The sequence below is a fragment of the Anthonomus grandis genome, chromosome 3, assembly GCF_022605725.1.
Source record: "Anthonomus grandis grandis chromosome 3, icAntGran1.3, whole genome shotgun sequence".
Taxonomy (NCBI): Eukaryota; Metazoa; Arthropoda; class Insecta; order Coleoptera; family Curculionidae; genus Anthonomus; species Anthonomus grandis.
The window spans coordinates 7,055,670-7,082,835 of NC_065548.1; the positions used below are offsets into that span (position 1 = coordinate 7,055,670).

The 27,166-nt window shown below is 33.2% G+C and overlaps 4 protein-coding genes across 5 annotated transcripts; 2 read left to right on the plus strand and 2 right to left on the minus strand.

Moving 5' to 3' along the window:
- The first annotated feature begins 1,235 nt into the window (after nt 1–1,235).
- Nucleotides 1,236–2,990, plus strand: LOC126734080 (uncharacterized). Its single transcript, XM_050437589.1, has 4 exons — nt 1,236–1,403; nt 2,425–2,547; nt 2,603–2,673; nt 2,866–2,990. The coding sequence occupies exons 1-4, from the start codon at nt 1,325–1,327 to the stop codon at nt 2,908–2,910; spliced, it is 318 nt and encodes a 105-aa protein (XP_050293546.1). The 5' UTR covers nt 1,236–1,324; the 3' UTR covers nt 2,911–2,990.
- Nucleotides 2,965–13,647, minus strand: LOC126734079 (leucine-rich repeat and guanylate kinase domain-containing protein-like). Of its 2 annotated transcripts, none has more exons than XM_050437588.1 (5): nt 13,509–13,647; nt 3,856–4,076; nt 3,656–3,800; nt 3,343–3,603; nt 2,965–3,270 (listed from the first exon to the last, which is right to left on the minus strand). In XM_050437588.1, the coding sequence occupies exons 2-5, from the start codon at nt 3,989–3,991 to the stop codon at nt 3,042–3,044; spliced, it is 771 nt and encodes a 256-aa protein (XP_050293545.1). In that variant the 5' UTR covers nt 3,992–4,076; nt 13,509–13,647; the 3' UTR covers nt 2,965–3,041. The 2 variants fall into 2 exon arrangements, with proteins under 2 accessions (XP_050293545.1, XP_050293544.1); XM_050437587.1 differs by lacking the exon at nt 13,509–13,647 and adding an exon at nt 13,176–13,348.
- Nucleotides 13,648–13,843: 196 nt separating this feature from the next.
- Nucleotides 13,844–20,300, plus strand: LOC126734077 (beta-galactosidase-1-like protein 2). The gene is made up of 11 exons (XM_050437586.1): nt 13,844–14,222; nt 14,274–14,414; nt 17,331–17,545; nt 17,612–17,801; nt 17,854–18,058; nt 18,111–18,261; nt 19,254–19,362; nt 19,417–19,579; nt 19,628–19,758; nt 19,816–19,958; nt 20,016–20,300. Exons 1-11 carry the CDS (start codon nt 13,940–13,942, stop codon nt 20,271–20,273), a joined length of 1,989 nt encoding a protein of 662 aa, XP_050293543.1. The 5' UTR covers nt 13,844–13,939; the 3' UTR covers nt 20,274–20,300.
- Nucleotides 20,301–23,339: 3,039 nt separating this feature from the next.
- LOC126734213 (beta-galactosidase-1-like protein 2) lies at nt 23,340–27,047 on the minus strand. Its single transcript, XM_050437748.1, has 11 exons — nt 26,719–27,047; nt 26,527–26,667; nt 26,260–26,474; nt 26,021–26,207; nt 25,768–25,966; nt 25,568–25,718; nt 25,409–25,514; nt 24,070–24,232; nt 23,881–24,011; nt 23,687–23,829; nt 23,340–23,632 (listed from the first exon to the last, which is right to left on the minus strand). Exons 1-11 carry the CDS (start codon nt 27,026–27,028, stop codon nt 23,378–23,380), a joined length of 2,001 nt encoding a protein of 666 aa, XP_050293705.1. The 5' UTR covers nt 27,029–27,047; the 3' UTR covers nt 23,340–23,377.
- Nucleotides 27,048–27,166: the final 119 nt, after the last annotated feature.

Consider the following 27,166-nt stretch of genomic DNA (forward strand, 5'->3'; position numbering starts at 1 on the left):
ATGTAACATATAGTTACACAGATTACACATTTTATTACCTACAGAATATTTATTTTAGAGGGGTAATTATAACCTAGTACACTAATTAACTAGACACAAATCTATACATACAAAATGTGGATACTTATACAGTACCACCCGCAATTTTTTTAAAATTTATATAACGTAATGACTTGAAGTCGAACACTTGTATTTACATAAAAAAATAATTAAGTTATTACCTGAGATAAAATATAAAACACCATTTATTTTTTTACCGTTTTCAAAGGATTATTTTTAGTGTTTAAATTCTGAAGTTCCTTTAATTATTAATCTGCTTTTTATTCCTATTAAATACTATTTACTAAAATTGCATTGTGTTTTATTGGAAACCATCAGTAATAAAGAGTCATAGAGTAAAGGTGTAGAGAGTAAAAGAGTAAAAATTAAAAACTACCAAGGAAATCTTGAGAGACCAAATAAATTAATTGAAGACAATGATAAGCTAAAAATTACTTTTTTTACAAAACTAAAATATAATGATACTTCAATAATATTTTTAAAAAACTCCTAATTGCTTATTAAAATATATCAATTACGATATTCTTTAAATGCCAAGACTTTAATCCTAAAAATAGGGAGTGGTTTGTAAAGTTTGTGCTGAGTACAAATAATGAATATAAACTAAATTACACCACAAAACATATATTATGTATGTCTACTGATCCCCTATGTCAGTCTTATCCTTCATCTCAATATCTTGTGAAAGCATTAAAAAATAAAATAGACTATAGTTATAGTAATATTTGAGGCGATAAAATACATATATTATATTAATGTTTAATCTGGAAAGAAAGAAACTGGATCATTTACATCATCAGCTGAAAAATATCTATTGAAAACTTAAAGTACTATTATTGTAAATTGTGTTAATATCTAGGATAATACTAAATACTTAAGTGCCTCCTTACTATCAATTATTAGTAAAATAATTTGTACTTTAGCGTAAGATAATGTAATGTAATGTTTTAATTTTATTGAGTTAATATCTAATATACATAAAGCTAAACTTATTTACCTACCGGTATAAATATTCACTTATAGGCACTTCAACTAATAAAAGGTTTTCACTGAAGAATTAATCAAACAATAATTGGCCCTAGTTCAGGAAATATTAGTTTACCTATGTGAAGTATGTTTGTTTATACACATGTTAAACATAATAACAATTATCTTACAAAAGGGGGTTGATAAAGGGTTTTATATAAAAGTTCCATAGACCTACCAAGGAATCACTTTCAGTCTCTGTGGCAGATCAAGATATTGTGCGCTATTTTAGCTCAAAATGTACCATTTGAAGTTTGCTACCATTTGTATTTCTTTTTTGGTTTTTGCCCTTTTCTGCGATAAAACAAATGCAAAAAGTAAGTACGAATAATTTGACCCCTTTTTTTTTAAATATTTCACCAGTTTTCAAACCTATTCCACGACTGCCTATAGTGAATGTTCCATGCCTTGTTCCAGGCATTTTTGCACTTTATTCCAGGAATTTTCAATAATTTTTTTGTGCTTCAGGCACTTAAAATAACATTTGAAATACCTGAAATGAAACTTGAAACATGATTATAGAAGCTGGCAATAATTTGGAGTCGTTTTATAATTTTATTCCTGGTAATTGCAGGAATTAGAAATAATACTGGCTAAATAAATACCTGGAATAAAAAAAATCAATATAAGAGCCTGGAATTACTTATAGTTGTTTTTCCAGGCCTTTCAAATAGTTTTTTCCATATTTTCTAAGGGATTTTACATGTATGACCAATTTTATTTCAAATATTTGATAAATTATTTTAAAAAGTCAAGAGACAATTTTTTTTAAATGCCTGGAAAAAAAAAATGACCCTAAATGCCTGGAAAAATTCCATGTTTTTCCAGTGTTTTGGTAACATTTTTCTGTGATTTCCGGTATTTTAAATAAAATTTTATCCCTTTCAGGCATTTGAGATAATTAATTCTCAATGTTTAAGGTGTCTATTCCAAACAAATAACCCCTCTTTTTATATGGAATTGTAAAGGCATTTAAAATTTTTAAATCTTATTTCAGGGGTTTGAAATATTTTTAATAGGACCTGAAATACACTAAAAACTCGCTCTCAAAAATCTGAAATAATAAAAAAAATTTTATTCTCCAAGTACTAAATCGGGCAAAAAATGAATCCAAAAGTCATGAATAAGATAAAAAAATATTTCAGATTACTGATTTTCATGCCCAGACGCCTGGAATAAAACGAAACATTATTTGAAATCCTTGGCAATAGAGTTAGAAATTACTTAAAAGATCCAGAAGCTTTAAAAATATGAAGAAAAAATGAATTCCGGAAACCCAAAACAATTATTATTAACGCTTTCAATCCCTTATTACATCTATTTTGTTTTTTTTTTCAGGTGGTTGTGCCCTTTTCGGCCATTCCTGCTACGGGGGTATCGGCAAAAGGGCAGACATGTCAAGTGGAGAAAGCCTGGAGACCAATGTTCCAGAGAGCAACAGCCCTGCCCTGTTTATTCCAGGTTTGTATTATTAAATTAAATAAAAAAAAATTAAATATAATTTTTTTAAAAATAGGTTTTCATTCTGGGTTTCGAATTTCCAAGCCGATTAGGTATATACAAGCGACCCCTGAACAATATAAAGAGGTAATCATAAAATGGGTGAAAATCTCCGCCACTGGACAAGAAAGCATTTGGTGGGCGGAGCCTTGATGCGCAGCAAAGCTTTGCCCACTAACGCGCAAGGAAACTCCGCCCACGCTATAGATCGACTCATGTCCAGTGGCGTGGATCTTTTAATACAAAACTGATAAGACGAATATTTTAATTCTGTTTTAGGTTTCCCAGTTTTTAGATAAAAAAGACCTAATCGAGCAAGAGTGAATTTAGCGTGTTCATTATAAATAATGTTTCTTGATGAATTATAATAAACCAGCATTTAAAAAACATGTTTTATTTAAAAATTAGCACATCCTATAGATTCAGTATTAAAGAAATAATACACACAAATATTTCTAAATAACAACGTTCCTTTGGATCTTCTTACCGGGGACAATAGAAAAGTAATTGTTCATTCTACCGGTGAGTCTCCTTAAGTAGTGTGGAAACCTCGCTCTGGTAGCTTTAAAGAGATTTTGAACAAACTGTGTGGGGTACATATTTTTCGCTTGAATGCGCTCGTCCTCTGTTATTTTCTTATCGTCAAGGTGTATGAGATTTGGTATTACGGATATCACATAAAATCTAAAAATAAATTAAAGTCTGTTTAACCCAAGTCAATGAACCATTGCCATTGCAATGACTGATTTGTCTCACCTATATTGCAAATATTGATACATGTTGGCCCTAGTCATAAATGATGGAACTACGGGGTTTCCCATAAGGGACAAATACTTTAAATTGGGACAGTTGTATCGTAAAGTTTCGACCCAATACAACTCGTCAATTTTACAGTGGTTTAAATAGAGCAATTCGAGTTTTGGTAGCCACGGTATGTTTGTGTCTGTTGAGTTTATGGGGTTTCTGTCCGCTATAAGGGTGGTGAGCTTCGGGAAATGTTCTAAAAAGTCCAAATTTCTAAAAAAAAAATTATATCTTTCAGGGAAATTTAAAATTTCAGAAAATTTACTTGAATCTATTGTTTGTTATGTCTAAAATTTTAATGTGCGGTCCGAATTCGTCACACACGATTTTCGGCATATGCGTCAACTTCTCGTGGGCCAGTGACAAACGTCCGATTTGTGAATCGTCTTGTGTGGACTCAGTATTATAACCTACAAAATAAAACATTTGTCGAACCATAGTTCATAGTAACCGAACATAATGTACCTAATAATATGTTTCCTAAATTCGTCATCTCGGCAGTTCTCATTTCGGCGTAAAAAAGATCATTTAAAATGCCCGGTAAGGTTTGTTGGGTCACGAGTTCCGCAATATCCGGTACGATAACTGGATCTTCTTCCATTGGCGGATCCCTCCATAACTCGAAAATATTTTGGAATGCCGGCAAATCTTCGTTAGGGTTTGATTTTAGAATGTCATTGTCATTTCTACGAGAAAAATCCAATGAAAGGTAATCAATTAATAAAAAATCATTTAAACTGCCTTATTTTGCGGTTATATTTGTTGTAAAATAAATTCAAAGTACTGTGGCATCAGATGTCATCTACCGGGAGACACTGAACTAATGAGAGTTGTTACTCTCCTCTCCTGTTGTGCTGTCATGCATGTTGGTTATAATTATAATCTAGTTTTTTTTGCTTGAGGTTAAGTTTAATTTTTTGGTCTTTTTTCTATGAAATAGTTAAAGATCTTATTAATTTGTATTATTTCTTGTAAATTTTATTTGTTACCTTAGAATAAATAAAGTAAAAAATCATCCACACCTCAGAACTTAATAATATTTTTATTGCTTGGTGTGGATAACTGTTACCGTATTTTTCTTAACATATTATGTCCACTAAACATTTTAGAATTTCATTGAAAGTTCTAAGAAAAATCTATGAAGTTGAATGAATTCACAAAACTGGTCTATTTTTAGGTTAATTTTTTATTACTCTCCCTAAATAACCGTCATATGTCCAGAAGAATACCGTTATCTTGGACTATTAAACATCATAATACGAACAAAGTTATTTCAGAAATAGAGTTAGAAACTCGTTAAAAAGTCGCATAAAAGTAAATTATTAGGTACCCCTCCCCATATCAAATTTTTTTACCAAAAATTGATTTTTTTTCGAAATCGAACTAACTGAACCAGTAGATAATTCACATCGTCTACATCACGAATATACCGGGTTGAAATGAGATTCTAGCAGAACTAAGTGTACGGTCAGACTGAATTGCGGGCGGGCGTGAAGCGGGCGATAAGCGAGCGAGCGGTTTTTTGGCCGTACTAAAAATAGAAAATCGCAGATAAGTTGTGTATATTTGTGTTCTGTGTTGTGTTCTGTCGCCAGTAAACATGGCGCCCTTATCAAAACTAAAAAGAAATATTTTAATAGACAGTAACCCCTATATGAAGTGGAAATTATTTTTGGAGAAGTCTCGTAGATATGGAATAAACCCTATTAATAAAAGGAGAAAAAAATTTGGAGAATTTCACCACCTATACGTCGAATTAAGAGAATACCCGGAAAAATTCTTTGAATACTTAAGAATGTCCATAAGCACATATGATTTTTTATTAAGTAAGGTTAATAGGAGGCTTACGAAAATTACGACAAATTATCGATCTCCTATATCAGCAGAAGAAAGACTGGTAGTAACATTAAGATTAGAATATATTCTTTTTATATATAATAATGAAATGCTAGTTATAGAAATAAAAGTTTTTATTTAATTTTATTATAACAGGCTAATTAACCAAATTTTCTAACAAAAACTACATTATATAATACAGGGTGTTCATTTATAAACTGACACATTTTAACTGCTTATAAGTCGAGAACGAAAAATGACAACATTGTGCGGTTTTCACAGAACTTCATCAATATTTTTAAAGTTTTTTTTGACAGTGTTGCCAAGTTTCAAAGTTTACCTGAAATAGGAGGAAAAAAATGATGATTTTCAAAGGCCGATTTCTCAAAAATTTTAAATGTAACACCCTGTACTTTTTAATTTCACATTAAAGCCTGTTAAATCCCCTTTTCGAAAATGTATAAATTGTCTTAAATTCATTATTTTTTTTTTATAATTAAGTTTAAACCCTACAAAATTCAAACTTTCCAAAAAATAGAAAATCGCGCCCTTGAAAAAAGATATTTAATGTGCAAAACACTACTAGATCTTTTTAGAAATGAGCCGGATACCAATTTAATAATGTCTGATGAGGCAACATTTCACATCAGTGGTCGAGTAAATAAGCATAACTGCCGAATTTGGGGAAATGAAAATCCTCGAGTGTATAACAAATTTGAAAGAGATTCTCCTAAGCTGAACGTTTGGTGTGCAGTATCGAAATTTAAAATTTATGGGTCATTTTCTTTCAAGAAGCAACAGTGAATGGAAACAATTACACTGATATGTTAGAAACATTTTTTTATCCTCTACTTCAGCAGGATGGAATTTTAGCCACGGTCTACTTCCAGCAAGACGGTGCACCACCACACTTCTCCCGGGTCGCAAGGGATTCCTTAGATATTACTTTTGGAAACAGATGGATAGGGCGAGCAGGTCCAATCGAGTGGGCACCTTATTCTCCCGATCTAACCGTTCCAGATTCTTGTATATGGGGATATGTAAAAGACGTTGCTACAATCCAACCCCAAGAAATTTGGATGAACTGCGCAACAACATAGTAAACGTTTTCAACCAAATTACACCGCGAATGCTACAAAACGCCTTCGGCAACTTATTTCTCCGTCTACATTTGTGTTCCGAGCAAAATGGGGATCATATTCAGCAGCTAATTTATTAGTTATAAATTAAAATAAATTTCTTCAATTGTTTGTTGTTAAAATTGTTGTAATTTAATACATAGAATAAATACTTTTTATAGACATGGCAATAGCGCAAATTATTTAATTATGATCATGCTAAAGCGATACATAGGCAATTACCAGAAAATGTTCATCAATCGACAATCACCGAATATGTATTCTAGGAAAATTTTTAAAAAGGTGTCATTTACTAAAATTAGCTCTGTAAAAAAAAATAATGAATTTAAGACAATTTATACATATTCGGAAAGGGAATTTAATAGGCTTTTATGTGAAATTAAAAAGTACAGGGTGTTACATTTAAAATTTTTGAGAAATCGGCCTTTGAAAATCTTCAATTTTTTCCTCCTATTTCAGGTAAATTTTGAAACTTGGCAACACTGTCAAAAAAAACTTTAAAAATATTGATGAAGTTCTGTGAAAACCGCACATTGTTGTCATTTTTCGTTCTCGACTTATAAGCAGTTAAAATGTGTCAGGTTATAAATGGACACCATGTATTATACGTTAAATATGAACCTGGGTCGTTACTGCGGCCTGCTTGGTTTTCCAAGTTACCAGTTTCCAAAAGCGGAAGTTGTAAAATCTGCTGCTGCTGCTCTGGCAGCTTTTTTCCTTTTTCTTCAAAATTAATGATATGATATCCGACTTAATTTCTAGTTTTTCAAATTCTGTGAAATCAGCCATATGGGGCAATAAGACTTTTAAAGAACAGTAAATCGGCGTTATCATTGTCTTTCGCTTCGTTTTGCCACATTTCAATTTTTTTAGTTTCTAAACTTAAAAACTCTTCTTGGATGTTTTTTTGGTCCTTTTACGTACTTAAGAAATTGAGCTGCTTCTAGATGGTGTTCGTAGTGGCATTGATGAGGGTGAAGAAGGTTGTGAATGTAGATCGCTGGCTTCATTGTTTTCATTATTTTCAACGGAATGAAGTTCTTCGATTTCATTTGAATCTTCATTGCAAGAAAACAAATTTCCCTGTGTAGGGGCAGGAGTAACAAAATCTTTTAAAAAATACATTGGTTCAAAATACTGCCACTTTGGTCTTACAGGTGGTGCACTGGCTCCCGATCTGGGAATGGGTATTTTTTTCACCTCCTTTCTGAACTAATCTTTTAAAATTTTCCACCTGTTTTTGGCATCCGTAAATAAAAAAAAAATATAATATAATACACTATTATAGCTAATTTATGATTTTTATATTTACAAAACTTTAGGTGATATTTATACTTATTTATAGATTTTTTTAGGTATTTAGCAACGGGTTTATCGTTCAGATCGTTAGCATTTGCTTTTCGAATAGGAAGATCTACAGTAAGCAACTTAGTTTTCGAAACCTGTCAAATTATTTGGGAAGAACTAGTGGAAGAATTTATGCCAATTCTAACTGAGAACTCTTTAAAGAAAGTTATAGCTGACTACTTTAATCGATGGAAATTTCCAAATTGTTTCGGTTCGATAGATGGAAAACACTGTCAAATAAGATGCCCACCAAATTCTGGATCTCATTATTTTAATTATCTACACTATTTCTCTGTCGTGCTACAAGCTGTAGTAGATGCGGACAAAAAAATTTTATCCATTGAAATTGGAGGCCGTGGTAAACAAAGTGACGGTGGAACATTTGCAGGATCAATGATATTCAATTTGTTAGAAAGTAATTTGTTTAATGTCTCTCGTCCTACTAATTTACTGAACACAAATATAGAATTGCCACATTTTTTAATAGGTGTCGAAGCGCACCCTCTAAAATCATATTAAACGAGGCCTTATCCGAGACGCGGACTTAATCCCAAAAAAGAATACTTTAACAAATGCCTCTCCACTGCTAGAAAATGTATCGAGTGTGCTTTTGGAATACTGTGTGCCAAATGGCGTTTTTTAAATAAAGACATAGAAACACTGCCTGACAAAGCTTGCATACTTATTAAGTGTGCTTGCATCCTGCATATTTTAGTAAGAGACAAAGATGGCGACAGTGATCTCCACTATCGTCACATATCGGAGCAATATCAGGAAAATAATCAACCTGCCTTTAATGGAAGAAGGAATAATCGAGGGAGTTCAAGAGCAATTGAAATTCGAGAACAACTTGCTGACTACTTGTTCCACTTGCCAACTTAATTACACATCTACTATGTATTAAATAATTATGTGATTGTGTGTGTAATTAAATAATTATATACGTTCATATTGATAAGTATAATATAGACCTGTGTTCAAAAAAAGTGTTTCCTTACCATTACAATTACATGCTTCGGCCACTTCTTGCCATAATTTATCAACAGCATTTTTACTTTTATATAAAGGGTGACTATCTTGCCACAAAGATCTTCTGGTATGAACTTCAGGCTCCTTCTGTTCATGTTTATTATTGCTACACATTTTATTTCTTTTTATTTACATCTGTTTTACGAGAAACACAGCAGCAAACTATGCAAAAATCCAAACACGCTCAAGTTTAATTACTCTTTTATCGCACGCTGCACGCTCAATTTTCGCCCGCCCGCTAAGCGTCGGTGTGGCTATTTGCATCTGTGCATTAGCTTTTGAAAAAATCGCTCGCTCGCTTATCGCCCGCCCGCAATTCAGTCTGGCCGTACACTAAGGGCACTTTGAAAATTCGGTAAAAGTTATTTTTCGACCTTCTTTTTCAGCCCTAAAAATGCGAGATCTCGGCTAATATGAGAGCTACGACGTTGCTTATTGTCTTGTCGGATTTAGAAAAACGAAACTAAGTTATAACCATTGGAATTTTCCCGATAGTACCTATAGAAGCCGAGATATCGACCTCCAAAGTTAGAAATTATTTATTTTTAGGGTATACCCCCTCGTATAGAATTTATTTAGGGTCACTAGACCAGTAAATGAACAAATAAGAAAAGTTTTGAGTTAGAGGACCTGTAAATCAGTTATATATTTACTTAAGTACTATAACATTTTTAAAGACAAAAGTCTCGACAATTTTCTCTTATTATGAACAACAAGAGATACGTTACCCTTTATATTTTTTAAAATTTTGCCGATTTTTATAACAAATGCCCAAAATCCCAGTAAATGAACGAACTCCTCCAATAAATGAAAACTATACGACTAGTAAATGAACATAAGGTTTATTTTTAATAAGGTTTTTTTAATTATCAAATATTTAAATTATATATACTGCCTTTGGATGATATTGGCTCTGAAATTTTTTCTAAAACAAATTTTCTTTTATACCAAAAATTTGGTTTTATCTTTTCCATAACGCTGATCTCATATTCTTGGGCACCCTGATCTATATTTTTTATTAAACCTGGATACCTCTTCTTTTGGTAACTTATAACCACGAAGTCTCCAATATTAAAAGCTGCAAATGTGAATACATTATATGATTAAAATATATTTTCCATGTATCTATATGATATAAGACCAGACACATTATTTATTTACTTACTTTTACTGCTTGTTTTGTCAGGCTTTTTTTTTACAGACATTTCTTTTTTAAAAACTAAAAGCACATAAATATCAACATTATAATTTCTTTAATCCATTTTTTTATAATTACTAAACTCACCTTTATTTTCTTGAACTCCATTAATAAACTTTTCTGATTCCCCTTCTTTAACAGCCAATTTTAACTTCTTGTTCTGTTTTCCGGCTAACGTTTTATTTTCATCATCAACATCCTGGATCTTGGTCGCTTCCACATCATTTTGTTTTTCTTTAACTAAAAGCATAATACATTAAATTTCATTTTATTCTAAATTCTTATTAGGTATAGTTAAAATTACCTTGATTTTCTCGAACTCCGTTTATCAACTTTTTTGAATCTTCTGTTTTTTCTGGTCCCCCTTCTTTAACAACCCTTTTAAGCTTCTTAGCTAATTTCTTAGTTTCAGCTGACGTATTTTTTAAAGCTGTTTCCAGTTTTCTTTTCTTTATTTTATTCTCTTTATCTATTCTTTTTTTTTCTTGTTCAGAATGATGTTTCACCCACTTCTCGGATGTTATTGCGTAGGGCATTTGAACACTCTTTTTTGATACACCCTCTTGCTTTGGCCAGTGAAGATGATTTTCCCAAACTTTTATTTCTTGGATTAATGACAATATTGGATAATATTTTAATCTTCCATTCGCTGCAAGGGAGAGTTTAGGCTAGAATAGCCATATACTCAGATTGGAATTCTCTGTCTTCTATAATAATAAATGCATTGTCGATATCGTGTCAAGAATTTCTAAACAGTATGATTTTATTTGGGAATTGAAATGCACACCAGGTAATAAAATAGGTGTAATTACATCAATTTCTGGCAATGGTGATGTCTGATAAGTTGGAGGCTCATATAAAACTCCGTCAATTTTAAGGAGCAAGTCGTTTAAAAAGGAATCTGTAAATATATCGCTCTATATATTCACTAACATGTCATTTATTTCAGACTCGCTAAATAACTGGTCAACATTATCGCTACTGTCATTAAAACTTGTTGAGTCACCTGCGTTTTTTTCGCAAAATTTTTTAAAAGAATCTACTACACTGTTGGACAAATTTGTGATATTAGTGACCTGTAAATAATGGTCCAATACTTTCAAGGAACATTTATAGTCTTCTATTGATAATTCGGTACTGGGTCTTTTCTCAGAGATTTCATTACGCCGGGTCGAAATACACTTTGAATAATCAACTGAGTCAGGGCTTAATGGATAAAAGCCACAAATTCTGAATCCATTTATAATGGTTTCTGGTTTAGAAGCCTTATCAAAAGCTTCTTTAAAGAGGATGCTAAAGTTGTGCCGAGTAATTGGTGTACAACTCTTTTGTTTATGAAGTCGGCACATAGATTTCCATTCAACTTTTAGGGGTCTAAATATACTGACATCACAGAGATGATGTCAGTATATTTAGAGGATGATTCTGTGTTCCACACAGAATTCATACAGGTCCAAATTATAGTGGGACTTATGTCCATCTATGAAAAGAATTACTGGAAATATAACGCTATTTTCCAAAAGCCAGGGATAAAATATATTCGCAATATATTCAAAAAACGTTGCACTGGTCATCCACCCAGAATCGGACCTTCCAATGGCCCAACCTTTTGGCACCGAAAGAGCTAGCTCTTTAGGAATTCTTTTGTATGGGAAAACAATCATTGGTGGGACTGCCACACCATTAGCAGCATAGTTGCACAGCACTGTAATTGACTCTTTTTCGTTTCCGCCTGCAATCTCGTAAAGGTTTTTAAACTTTTTGGAGGGCCCTAGAACTAAACCTGACTTAATACACGTTCTTATACCGGTTTCATCCGCATTGAAAATGCGGGCTGGATCAGACATCATGTTTTGGCTTTTGACAAAATCCAATTAACTAATCTAGTTTCCTCATGAGCGCTCAAGACTGTAGAGGGGCCCATTTTTCGAATATGTGGCACCTTTCCACCATTTAGAAGAAGCTTTACTTAATGAAATAGTTGCAGCTTGAATTTCACTAATAATTGCTGCATCCAAAGCTTCCTCCGTGTATTTAAAACGTGAATATTTTGGAGCCATCTGAAAAAATAATTGTCGTCCAATAAATGAACACCAGTAAATGAACGTTAATAGAAAACGTTTATACTGGTTTGACTGCATTTGGGTATAAATGCTATTATTCAAGTTAGTTCAGTTCTATGTAAGATATGTTTAAGGTTGAACTTCGCATAAAAAATTATTTTAAGTAAAATCCAGTAAATGAACACACTGTTCGTTTACTATATTTAAAAAAAAAATTAAACCAGTAATTGAACATGCAGGAATTATTCAATAACAGAAAAGTATTAGGTATAAACTTATTTTAAAGAAAACAATTATGCGTGTATTAACCTATAAAGTGTATTTCTTATACTTATTTCATAAAATATAATAGCTATGAAGCCTAGAAAAAAAAACATTTGCTTACCTTAATATTATAAAATAGAGACACAAAATGGTCACGCGGTGACACAGTCACACTTCAGTCGCTTGTTTTAAACTGTTCACAAAATATTAACCTACGGAGTTCTTTTTCCCCTGGGTTAATATTTTGTGAAACTGTTTTGCCAATGCCTAATGGAGGCTAGTGAACGAACGCTATAAAGAAGATGTGTGCACAACGTGTTAGAAAGAGATAATAGAGCTTTTCCATCGAATATTCTTATTTTTCAAGAAATTAAAGTCACTGTTCATTTATTGGGTGCTGTTCATTCACTGGTTAAGCGACCCTACCAAAAATAGATTTTTTCGAAATCGAATTAACTATACCAACGGCTAATTCCCATCACCTACATCACAAATATACCGGGTTATGATTAAATCGACTTTCAAAGTTTGATTATTAATCTTTATAATACGAATAAAGTTATTCGGAAATAGGGTTAAGAGATTCGTTAAAAAGTGGCATAAAATAAAATTAATAGACGAAATAGGATGCAGCAGCATAGATGTGCATTTAAGCTACAATGCCCTAAAAAGTGGTTTGAATATGCCATATTGACGTTTATTGAGATTAAGTCATGTCAACCGCATTGACAGTAATAACTTAATTTCTGACAGGTTCGGCTTTTAATATAGGCGCAATTTTTGAAAAAAAAATTTTAACAGATTTTTTTACTTCTCCTCAAGAATTTGTAATTTGTAATGTCATATATTGCCATTTGACCAAAAAATGGTCTTAACCTAAAAATAAAAGCACTTTGCAATGACACTTACTTATTACTTAAATCTTCAACCATTTTCACTTTGAAAACACACCAATAAACTAATAAATTTCACCAACAGCAGTATTAAAAAGCCGCATATATCTTAATAAAATATTAAATAATAAAACTATTCTGTTATCTTATAAAACTTGCATTTGGTAAACAGTGATTTTCAGACTAGAGCTCCTTGAATAACCGTTATCACTTAAGAAATACTTATATTACTGATAACAAACCAAGTACAAAAAATAATATATTAACAATAATAAAGATATTATTGACAATTCACATGGTAATAGTGGCATTTTATTATCTATATACATGCTGGCTTATATTTACTTACCGTTATAGTTAATTTTAACTAAAACTTAACACAACTACATCAGTGTAAAATATTTTTACCTGATACCAGCTAAACATGATATCAACTAATGGTGATAATATTATTTGCACCTGTGACAATCGATACGGATTAGATAGAGAACTTTCGCATGCGAACGATAACATTATTACGTTAAAGAAAGTTCAATTTTCATAGTCATGCTGTGCTAACAAATCACAATATCCAGATGATGATGATGATGTCTGACGACACCTGTACCAACGTTCAGTTTTAAATTGAACGTCAAAATACGCCTTGGATACTAAATTCGTTGAATGATGTAACCACTTGATAGGTTTTTCTCAAGAGGGTCAGATACTCAATTACTTATTATTCTTTTTTTACATCAGTATCTATAAAAACATTTGAATAACACGTTAAGGACTGAAAAAATGTCAAAACTCTTAATTTTTGTTACCTGCTTGGTGGTGGTTTTTGCAGACGACTTACCAACCAACTACGAGTATTACACGTCAGGTGGTATATTAACAGGGTTAAGCGCTGACCAACCATATTTCCAACTCAATGGAAAAAATATCACCATTATTAGTGGGGCTTTTCACTATTTTCGGGTGCATCCGATGTACTGGAGGGATCGTTTGAGGAAAATTAGGGCAGCCGGGTTGAACACCGTCGAAACTTACGTACCGTGGAATCTGCACGAACCATATTATGGTAACAAGAAGTTATAAGGAAGAAGAGTTCAATTCATGTGATTATTTTTAGGGGTGTACGACTTTGGTAGCGGAGGGTCGGATTTTGAGGAATTCTTGGACGTGGCCAAGTTCGTCAAAATGGCCCAAGAGGAGGATTTATTTGTGCTTTTAAGGCCTGGCCCGTATATATGTTCGGAGTGGGAGTTTGGCGGTAAGTACTTAAATTTGAAGGTGGAATTTTTTTAAGAACTATGTTCAAAGAATATTCTATAGGATACTTGACTTGAAATTGATGAGACTTTGAATTAAAGGCTTAAGTGCAACCTGAACATTGAACAAAAAAATTGGAACCTTAAGGGAACTTCTTGTCTGTCATGTCAAGATAATATTTATAAAATGATATATGAGTGTAATACACCAAAATGTCCAACAGTTCGGAAATGTGCTAAACGATCAGCTAAATTCTAGCGTTGTGCATAACGGAACATTGGAAAACAGTAGATAAACTTAAAGTTTTAGCATAAGATAGCTTCATTTAGGGTGCATGTTTCTGTCGTGAAATGTATGATCTGTCATAACCTAGTTCTTCAGATATATCGCTGTTTGTATTTAGCAATTTTTCACAGAACTCTTCCTTCAGAAAACTCTTGTTTATTCCAGTTAATATGAACATTGCGTTTATTTTTTACCTGATTTTCTTGTAAAATAGTTTTTAGGTGATCTTGTTGTGTCTTATCAAAACATTCAATAGTCCTATTCTTTGTTTCTTGTATATTTTTGAAACTTCTTCCAACATTCTTGTTTTTCAAGTCACCCTTCAGTTCTTTAGCATATATAATAATTTATATAAAATATCAAATTTAGTATATAAAATTTTGATATAATGTAGTAATTAGAATATCATAATATTGCATAGCAATCGAATTACTTTATAGTTTTCTTTCATGTAAGGTAATACTTTATTTTTTTGAAGAAAGAAGTTAGAGAGGTGTTTGCAATCAATTTCTTGTTTTTTATGATTTTAAAATGTAGTCAATTTTTGAAACACACTACATGAATGCTCATTATCTTATTGTGTATATATATTTTGATTAATTGATTATTTAGATGTGTTTTCCACTTTTAATACTTTATTAGCTACTGTTACTGCAACTGTAGATTGAGGATCTGTGGCAGAAATAGTGGAGATATTACACTTAAGGTTCTAATTTGAGTTCAAAAAATCGAAACGCTGAAAATCCACTCCTGCTCACCAGAATGACTCATATAATCATAAACCATATCCTTCAGATAATGATTGACTCCAACTGTGAAACAGTTTAATCTGGCGTAATCGATTTTCGACTTACACTGTTTTATCTCTATATCGTCTGGGTTTGAATTGTTTTATTTAGCTTTGTAGTTGATGACAACATCTTCGTTTACAGTACTTTTTAGCTTTGGCATAAATAGCTATATATTTTTAATCTTGTTAGGAAGTCTCAAAACGCCCATACTCCTCATTGGTCTCAATCTTCCTTTTTCCCTTTTTCTTTTCAGAAAATCAATTCTTTTTCGCACATTTTCGTTTTCCTGTTTGACTTTGTGATTCACCGACTCTGAAGTGAGGTTATGATGCTGGCGGTTCCATCTTCTCTTCTTCTGCAGGTGAAAATTTTCGGCCTCTTATACTGGGTTAACTAGAAAATACGTTAAATATGAAAATAATATATTAAATACACCTTAAGGGAATTGCTGCTTTAACTGCTTGTATGGCAATCCTAAGATAATGTTTTATTTATTAGATATAGTTAAAGAGAAAAGCTAGAAATGATTATAATATGAATTTCTACTTCAACTGCCTGGAATTAAAAATATTTTTTTAATTAAGATTTTGGAGTACTTATATTTTGATATCCTTCACCTGCTTGGAAAAGTGGTCTTTTGCAGTTCTTAGGAATCATATATATTTTGAAGTGAAATACTAATAGTCAAACATTTGGCTGATTTTATAAACAGCTTATGACCGTGTAACTATTCCTATTGGTGGAATATTGGAATATTTTCAATTATTCACTGACTTAATGCTTTAGCCAAACAAGGTGGCGTTAATATGCATTTCTGAAGTTTACAATCTTGACTTCAGGATATTTCCCATTCAAAACTCTACACCAACGATATTACCATACCTTAAACACGTTCCAAATACTTCGAGCATCTGTTTGTCACCATTGCTCCGTTGCAATTTACAAATGACTGACTTTAGGGCAATTGCCCTCTTAATTGCTTGCCTGAAAGTTCTCAGATAATGTTTTATTTATTGAAGAGAGAAGTAAGAGAGGACTTTAAAATTAATTTCCGCTTTAATTGCCTGGAATTAAAAAAATGCTTAGTCCAGGCAGTTGAAAATAAAATTAAGAGAGACCTTATGGGAATTGGTACTTCAAATGCTTGCATGGAAATTCTAAGACAATTTGTCTTATTTATTAAAGGCATTTAAGAGGAGAAGTTAGAGAGAACTTAAAAAATTATTTTTTACTTCAACTGCCTGGAACTGAAAAAGAAATTATTTAGTTCAGGCTTTAAACCCAGGAGTAATATATATTGTAGCGTTTTTCCTGTTCGTTATCATCGTTGTCATCTTATTTATTTACACACTTCACTATGAAAACACGATCACTTACACGAAATATTAATTTTTACTGTATTTATTTACAACTATTTAAGTCTCATCGCAATATTTCGAACTCGACAGAACGCTGGTCCGGAAGATTCTCGCTGATCTTCGAGATGTCGTGCTTTGTGCCGCTTGTGTCATTCCGGGATGACGGAGAAGCTTATCGTCACTTTTTTTTTTGTTTACATTATCGTCATAATATTCTCTCAACATTTACCTAATTTTAGGACGATCTTATGATCGTGTATTTATTCATATAACAGAATATTCATATAATTAGGGAAAATTAAGTTTAACATTAGGCATCTGTAGCTGCGTTATTGATGTATACACCAGATTTTTACGTCAGTAAGATTTGCTACTTGGCAACGTTGGATTTGATTCCTTTTATGATTGGTGCGATCTGGCTGCCAGTGGCTCACTTATTCGAAGTGTTTTAATTGACACATAAAACTGTAATTCCTTTTTTAGGCTTACCATCCTGGCTTCTGGGTATTCCCAATTTGAAGCTTCGCACCAATGATGTCGTCTACCTTAAACACGTTGCCCAGTACTTCCATGCTCTATTTACTATAATTGCTCCGTTGCAATTTACAAATGGCGGACCGATTATCGCGTTTCAAGTAGAAAACGAGTATGGCAACACGTGGAATCACGACCCGGATTATTTGAGGTCTTTGGTGCAAGTAAGATGAAGATCAAATAAGATCTGATTTGAAAAAGCATGGGACTTAATGGTTGTTGTTTTGTAGATTTTTAGAAATAATGACATTAACGAGCTGCTTTATACGTCTGATCCTTTACTGGATGTGGGTGATCAGGGAGCCTTGCCAGGAGAACTCTTGATTACCGCGAATTTTAATAAGAACGCTAGTGGCAACTTGAATAAGCTGAACGAGCTGCAGAGCAATAAATCTTCAATGGCTATGGAGTATTGGTCAGGTAAAAGTGAGGAAATTATTTAAACTACATAGATAAATGTTTTCTTTTTTAGGTTGGTTTGACCACATAACCGAAAACCATACCGACAATTTGGTGCCAGTGGAAAGATACAAGTCAGTACTTGAAGATATCCTGAAATATCCTGCCTCTGTTAACATTTATATGTTCATAGGCAGTACCAACTGGGGCTTTACTAATGGCGCTGGAGATGGCACTTACGGACTAAATAATTCGGGGTTATCTCCAAGTGTCACCAGGTTAAACTGTTATTCATAAAAAGCTTATTAGTAATGGTTTTTTTTTAATTAGTTATGACTATGATGGTCCTGTCACTGAACAAGGACAACTGACAGCTAAATATAATGCAACTGTGGAGCTGATAAGTAAATATGTGACTGTGAAAACGAGATTGCCAGAGGTACCCGAGACTCCTGAGGCTGTAGTTTATGATGACGTAAAAGTGAGTTTTTAAAATGCTTAGAATAAAAGTTAGAAATGTTTTATGTTTTGCGAAAACCTGATGAAAAATTCAAATTAAAGTCGATTTTTTGAAAATTTGAGATAAATTGTCAAAAAACCCCATCATCCAGAGGAAAGTCAGAAAAATGAAAAATCTCTACGACCACTAGAGATATTTGTTTTTACTGTATAACTATTTAAATCTCGCGCCAATATTCCGAACTTTACTGCACTGAATTGACAATTGACAACTATCGGCCATGTGGCTCATTATATACTCGATAGAACGCTGTTCCGGAAGATTACTGCTTAACCTTCGAGATGTCGTGAGGGGGTAGCACTTGTGTCATTCCGGAATAATGGCGAATGTGCTGGTTTCTTGGAGTTTGTAATATCGTTACAAATATTAAAGTGGCATTCCTACAATTTTGTCGTTTATTAATATGAAATTATTAAAAGTTTCCAATTTTTTTCTACTATTGTATGTAGGTAGGCAATTCCCGGAATATATTAAACAAAAATACCAATTTTTTCCATTCTACCTTTCCTAGGTATATAAAAAACGTGATTTTCAAAAAAATTCTACGATTTTCTGATTTTTTTTTATTTTCCTATTTTTTAGGCCATTTTTTATAAATGATTCCTAAAGAAAACTTTGAAAATCTTCATATTTTCCCGACAGAAAAAAGTTGTTTATTTTTTTCTCTTCTTATTTAATAAATCACAACAACATTTATACTCCTTTAATTTTTTTGCTTCACTATGGAAAATAGAAACATTTGATATTTTTTCATTATTTATTCATGCCTAATGTACCGACTAATTAAAAAAAATCCAGCCCAATGTTTATTGTTCTAATAATTACAATTACAAAAACAAAAAGACATTCTTCTACATATCACATTTCCAGTACTTCTTGAATATTCAAAAAAAAAGTTCAGTCAGTCATAACTTCCCGACTGGATATTTGATATAGAATACCGATTTTTTCAGATCCAGGAACAAATACTTCTATCCGAAATAATCGATTCTTTCCCAAATAAAATAAAAAGCCCCAGTGTGATGCCAATGGAGCAGTTAAGCATCAACCCCAACAATTCCGGTAAGCTTACTGAAAACCTCTTTTACTAAAAAATCAATTAATTAGTATTTTTAGGTCAGAATTTCGGTTATATTGTTTACAGAAAAACCCACTTGAATTTGCTTCCGAATGCCTTATTGAAAATAAACGGTTATGTTAGGGATCACGTGTTGGTGCTGCTTAATGGAAAACTCGTAAACTCCATGCTGACCAAACTAAATGATCTAGATGGATTCGGGTAATAGTTCATTTAATTGTGAAACAAATTGCAAAACTTGATTTTTAGCTACTGGAGATTATTGGACTCGACGATAACTCTTACCAAAGAACCCTTGATCAATGCAACTTTGGACCTTATAGTGGAAAATATGTCTCGCAACAACTTCGGACTGATCAATCAATTCCAACAGTTTAAGGGTGGGTTTCGTGGATTTTCACAATAAATAAATCCACCGAAAACTTTATAATTTTTAGGCCTTATAGATGATGTCTACATTGACAACAATACCGTATACAACTGGGAAATCATACCGTTGGAATTCAAAAAATCCTGGAATAAAAACCTTACCGGCTGGCATAATGTTAAAGATTCCTCTTTTGGACCAGCATTATATCGAGTAAACTTTAAATAAGCATTTTAAGAGTCTCATATTTTTTGTTGTTGTTTGTTTTAGGTGAGTTTTAATGCATCAAGTCCCTTAAGAGATACCTACATTAACGTCCAAGATTGGAACATGGGTATTGCCATAATAAATGGGTTTGTTTTGGGGAGGATTTTCTCAGTTGGGCCCCAGCAAGCTCTTTATTTACCTGCAGGTCTCTTAGAGGAAGGAGTCAATGAGATTATTATTTTTGAGCATTTTATGGCACCGGAGTACCTGAAGTTTTCTAAGGAACACATTTGGGGATACGGAAGTAACATTCAGGCTTAAGGAAATAAAAAGCGGTTTTTGAATGAGGTTTTTGTTTATCATTTGATTCCTTTTTTAACGGACAACGCTAATTACAAAATACATAATATTATATGCAGTAGCTGACACCTACTATAAACAATTTTATAAAGACGTAAGAGGTCTCTTTGATGACGTAATGGGAGCTATATTTAGCAATTCCAGTATTTGACAATCTTCATAATGATTCAGCTTCTATGTTACGAGTTATTTAAGAACTCGCGCCCAACCAATTTGAGGCTGTTAATACAAAATTCCATACTAGGGGGACCACATAGAAGATCCCGTACTCGAGGTGAGAATGCACAAGAAGACAGTAGAGGATTTTTATATATTTTCGAGTACTTCTTCTTCCTAGCAGCTATAACTGGAGGTTCTCGTTTAGTGAAACACTAAGGCTTCTGGTAACAGAGCCTCTTTCGAGACTGTATTGATTAATCTTGTAATTGAATAATAAATCATAGTTTTACATTTAGAGGAATTTAGTAACGTACCAACTCCAGTCAAATAAGTTATCCAGATTAGTTTGTAATTTTTCACAGTCTTGGAATTGGAGTGATTCATTGAAAAGGAGTGATCCAGGGTATAAGCCCTGTAGAGTACCAGATGGGACCCAAATTATCCTAGACGGAAAACCCCCAATTGGAGCAATAAGCCTTATACTAGATAAGTAGCACCCGAACCAAGACAACCGCAGCTAAGACTTATGAAGCAGCATGTTGTGTGGGACTCAATCAAATGCCTTGGGGAAGTTGGTGTATATTGATCCAGCTTCAATTCAAACCCTCCAATGGGACATCCAACGGGAAAGCTCTAAGTCCAAATTGTTTTCGCAATAATAATGTATTCAATAGTGGGAACAGAAAGTCGCAGACTAAAATTTTGAAAAATCGTAGAAATTATACTGAGTATGTAAATGGGACGATAATTTTTACTAGAGGCTCTGTCATTCTAATCCAATATTTAAATATAAATTTTATAAAGCTCAAAAGTCCGAAAACACTCCTGTTTTAAAAGAGAGATTAAAGATGGTCCTTTGTTGGTTTCAAGAGAAAATAGTAATACAAACATATCATCCATTCTTTCTCTAAGAGAACATCCAACAAGTAAAACAGAAGTAAAAACTCCAAGTCGGGGTCTCATCATACATATATATAATTTTTAAAATCCTTAAAAAGCTACACGTGTTTCACTTCTATCGGAGCATCATCAGGCCTATATATACACCTACACAGATCACATTACAACCAACAACAACTTGAAAGGCCTTAAATTTGTTGTTGGTTGTATTAGCGATTTCCTCACCCGTCTTGTGAATAACACCATAACACCATCGAGCATTTCATATGAAATACAAATCTACCTTAAGATTAAATCAACAATTAGGTTGTTTCGCTCCTATCTTATATATTGTGCTTTGGCGGCTTCTTGTAGTTTTATAAGATAAAAGTCTTGACAAAGAAGCAGTCGTATTTATTTAAATACATAATAGAATCTGCCGACGAGTTGTGAAGAATCTAGGTGGGTGCGGTGTACAGTCAGTCACTAGTATTATACAAACAGTGGCATGTTTTTCTCAAGAAAAACAACCAAACCATATAGTCATCAATTACCTAGTTAGTACAAGTTTTTTCAGTCCAGCTTACAGACGCAAGAAGTCACTTTATTTATATAAATATATACTGCTGCAGCAATTTTCGTTATTGTTTGCTTCGATACTACTCAACTACTTTGAACAAATTGAAATGGTAATGGAAAAAGATGGAACGGCAGAATGTTCTGCTATAGGTTATACGACAATGAGTTGTTACACGATAATTTATCAGAACACCGAAGTTGATGCGTAACAAAAAAATTTCAAAAGAAACGAAGTTTTGGTCCACGTTTGTACGCGCCTTTACCTTCTACTTCTGCATCATCGATGTTAGCAAATATTCGCCATCTGTTGTTGGTTCAAACCTAAGGTCTTAGAAGGTTTAAATCTAAGGTCTTAAAGTTGAGGTTATAAAACCGATGATCTTTAATTAAAATAGGGGGAAATGTTGTGAATTTACCTTAACACCGTAACGAGCATCGTACGCAACGTAAACGTACCTTAATATCTCGTGTCGCGTCTTATATCTTGTGATTTGGCGGCTTCTTGTAGTTTTATAAAATAAGTCTTGATAAAGAAACAGTGGTATTTATTTAAATGCATAACAACCCGAAGAACTAAATGCATAGAACCCGAACAAACCTTTTTATATTGGACCGAATAGCTATTTCAATGCAATGAACATATTGGCGATGATTTGCCCATATCAATAGACCCAAAAACTGATTAATTTGACGACAGTTCTGACCTGAAATCCCGTAAAATAAATAATATGGGAGATCATTGTTGGTATCAGGTGGATGGACTACTGGAGGCACCAAAAAATGGTCTGCTGGCTTAACTTCAGTAGAAAACTCTTGTGTCAGGACGATATTCAAAAGGCCGCCATGTGATGTCACACAAGCGTTTAATCAAAATTAGTTGTGAAAATTTCATATGTTGGACATCACTTAGGCACAAGCTACATCTATTGTTCAGCTGATACTGAAGAGCATATTAAGCCCAGGTACCGAACACTAGCGCAGCTAAGTTAAAATACTCAACAATATGAAGAGCAGAGTAAAAATTAATATATTAGACTGAAGGAATTACAGGAGGGATAAACACTAGCTGCTTCTAATATAAAGTTCTTCGATCGAAAGGAAACAAAAGCTGTTATAAGGAAGCTGAATATCAAAACTGCCTACCTCTCATCTTTTAAAAATGCTGGTATGAACTAGTCATTAGATCATTACGATAAATATTGTATTCTAAGAAACCGAAAAAGTTCTGCATCATAAATACCACAATGAAGTCATATCTCTGTAAAGACAACAATGTCAGTGATAAGGCAGTTTAGTCCTTAATCCTTCGTCCTTCGGTATTTTTCAACTGTTACATTACATTTCTGCACGCTTTGGACTGGACTTGAATTTAAAGCAAGATGGAAGAAATAAACATTTACGCAAAAAATATAAACGTTTATCGTATTTATTATAAAAGCATTATTAAATCAATTTATGTGAGTACCTACACCCCAAATAGGGTCAGCAGAAAACTTTACGTACTCAGGAGCACTAAAATGCTCAAAAACAATAATCTCGTTCTCCCCTTCCTGTAACAGTCCGGCAGGCAAATAAAGCGCTTGCTGAGGCCCCACTGCGAAAATTCTCCCCAAAACAAATCCGTTTATTATCACAATTCCTTTCCTCCATTCTTGCACATTAACATAAGTGTCACTTAAGGGTGATGTGGCATTAAAAGTCACCTAAAAAATATCCACAGTAAATCACTGAAAGCACTTATAAAGTCCTTTTTTTACCCTATACAGAGCGGGCGTGCCCTCACTGGTCTCTATACTATGCCAACCAGTAAGTTGCTTATTCCAAGATCTCTTGAACTCCAAAGGTATAATTTGCCAATTGTTGATAACTTCATCGTTAATTAGGACGTCATCGATTAAACCTGTGATTAATTAAATTATTTATGGTATGATTAATTAATTAGGTGGATTACCTTTGAACTGCTGAAACTGATTCAGGCTTCCATAGTTATTTCTGGCATTGTTTTCGACCACTAAGTCCAAAGTGGCGTCTGTTAGTGCCTCACTGGTCAAAGTGATTGTGGAGTCTTTTACTCTCCAGTAACTATAGTAGAAATGATTTTAAATAGTTCTGAAAATTTTGAATTTTTTCTAATATTTACCCAAATTTGTCTAAATCACTTTTACTGGAAAGCACTGGAGTCAGCAGTTTGCCATTTAAAAGTACTAAAACGTGATCCCTTACGTATCCGGTGATTTTTAAGACGTCGTTAGCGTTTAGGTTCAGGTTGGTTTTCCTGTATACGACATACCCAAAGCTTTGCCCTAAACATTGAATTTAATTAATTTTTATCGTTTGTTTATTGTTATAACAGTGGTGGGTCATGGGTTGCTTCATAAAGGTGGTCAAAATTAGCAAAATCACTTGCCATATTCGTAAAAGAATTTTAAAAAAAATTGTGTTTTGTCTGCTGCTCTCTTTTTGGAGAATTTTTTTATGTTTTCATGTATTTCAGGGTTTTGGATTGATTGTCAATTAATTTCAGGCATTTGAAACCATTTTAAATTTCTTCCAGGAAACTGAAGTCATATTTCAACTATACCAAGCTATGACGATCATTTTCATACTGATTTTCAAGCTTTATTAACTTTCTCAGAATTGATTATGATCTATGGGATACCCTGTATACTATGACATTTTTAGGTTCTTAGTGAAATTCTAAGAAAATCAATTCATTGAATCATATAATTTGAGAATTGCATAAAAGCATGTAGCTCAAAATAGCGATTTTTATTTAAAAAAAATGGATTTTTAACTGTTAATACCACGACCGCTGTTTATTCTAAGTATTTGATTAATTTATTGACTCCTTGACTCTCTGACTAATAGTAGTCTTAGTTTTTATGTATTCCAGGCTTTTGGAATAATTGTTAATTTTATTTTCCGCCAAATACAATTTGTATATTTTATTAAGTCATATTTTGTATATTTTAGGTTTCTGTAATTTGTGATATTCGTAAGAGAATCTCCAAATTAGTTTTGTTATGTTTTAATTTATTTCCTTCAGATTTTGAAAAAAATCATTTCATATGTTCCAGGCTAAATAAACATTTTTCAAATTTTCTGCCAATCATTTGGACTATTTTGAAATATTGTTGCAGGTATTCAAGGTCTAGATTCCAGGTTCTTGGACTGATTTTTAATTTTATTCCAGGCATTTGAAGTAATTTTCTATTTATTTTGAGGATATACGTTGTTATATTTTCCAGGAACTAATTTCTTATATATTCCAGATTTTTGTAGTCATTTTTTAAAATTTGTTCCAGGCGTTGTGAATATCTTCCCGCCATTTTAGGTTTCATTGATATTTTAAAAACAAAAATTGGAATAATTCTCTTAAAGAAAATTAAATTTTTAGGGACATATATATCTGTGAAAACACCAGTTGTCGTAATATAAATATTAATTTAGGCCTATTATTAAAAAAAGAAAATACTTACCAGAATTATTATTAATAGGCAGCTGCTCCATAGAGACAACATTCTCACTGGCAATTTTATCAGGAAATGAGTCAATGATTTCACTCAACAAAATTTGCTCATTGATCTACAAAATTCTTATAAAAAAAAAACACTTTAAACTGCGATCAAACACCTCACCTTGATATCATCAAAAACCACCCTTGCAGGCGTTGACGGTACATCGGGCAATTTGGTCTTAACAGGATTGTACTGGGCCACCAACTTAGCTGTAGCAGTAAATTTCTCAGTTATTTCACCAGCTTCAGAAATCGGAGCATCGTAGTCATAACTGAAAATTCCCATATGAGGCAACTTTCAATAAAAACTCATAAGCTCACCTGGTAGTATCTGGCTGCAATCCAGAGTTATCCAAACCGGCATGTAACGAACTAGCCCCATTAGTAAACCCAAAATTGGTACTACCGACAAACATGTAAATGTTAACCGAAGCCGGATGAGTGATGATTTGTTCATAAATTTTACTGTAAGTTTCCGTGGAAACTGTATGGTGATCTTCCGTAACATGATCGAACCAACCTGAAAGAAATCTCAATGTAGCTATTAACTCCATTTTGCCTAATCAAAACTTACCGGACCAATACTCCATAGTCATAGTAGGTTTGTTATCCTGTAATTTGTCAAGGGCATTGAGGTTTCCTGAAGGATTTTTGTTGAAGTTGGCAGTCATTAACAGCTCATTCGGGAGGGCTCCTCTAGTACCCACACTTGGAGGATCTGAGGTATATAAAAGTTCAGTGATGCCATTATCCCGGTAGATCTAAAAGGGAAAACTCAGAAAATGGCTCAACGTAATGCAAACAGATACACACCTTAACAAGTGCCCTTAAATAATCAGGATCAGAATTTCCAGTATTTCCATACTCGTTTTCCACTTGGAAACCAATTATCGGACCCCCTTTCGTAAACTGCAAAGGACTTAATAAACCAAACAGCTCTTTCCAAAACCTGGCAACGAAATTGACGAACACTTCATCGTTGGTGCGGATTTTGATGCCCTCACTGCGTAGCAGCCAACTTGGAAGACCTAAAATGGCACTTTAATCATTTTATTTCCAACAAATTTATTCACACGGTACCTCCAAACTCGAACTCTGAACAAATATACGGTCCAGACCTGACCAACACGAAAAGATCCTCCTCATAAGCGATCTGAATAAACTGGACGATATCCAGGAATTCTTCAAAGTCTGAACCTCCATGACCGAAATCAAACTGCCCTAAAAGTGAATCAGGTGAATCATTAAAATCACTAAAAAATCTTTACAAACCTGACTGATACTCATGGAGGTTCCAAGACACGTATGTTTCAACGGTGTTCAGTCCGGCTGCTCTCATTTTCCTCAGCCTATCTCTCCATTGGGACGGGTGCACTCTGAAGTAATGGAAAGCCCCACTGAAGATCGTGATGTTCTTGCCATTAAGTAGAAAATATTTCTGATCCGCATTTAGACCACTGGATACTCCGTCGCCAGCGTAATATTCGTAATTGGTGGGTAAATCATCCGCAGGTAATGTTGCTGAGTCAGTTTTCAACAATAAGGTGGCCAGAGCCAATAATAGGATCGAAGCTTTACCCATCTTGGATAACTGTGACAATTGAGTAATCAGCGCTGGTTTTTATATAGGTACTTCATGTACGTATCAGTACTTCAATATGTTTTTTAAATATATTTTTATCAGCTGTTAAAAAAACTTTGTAAGTATGGTACTTGATAA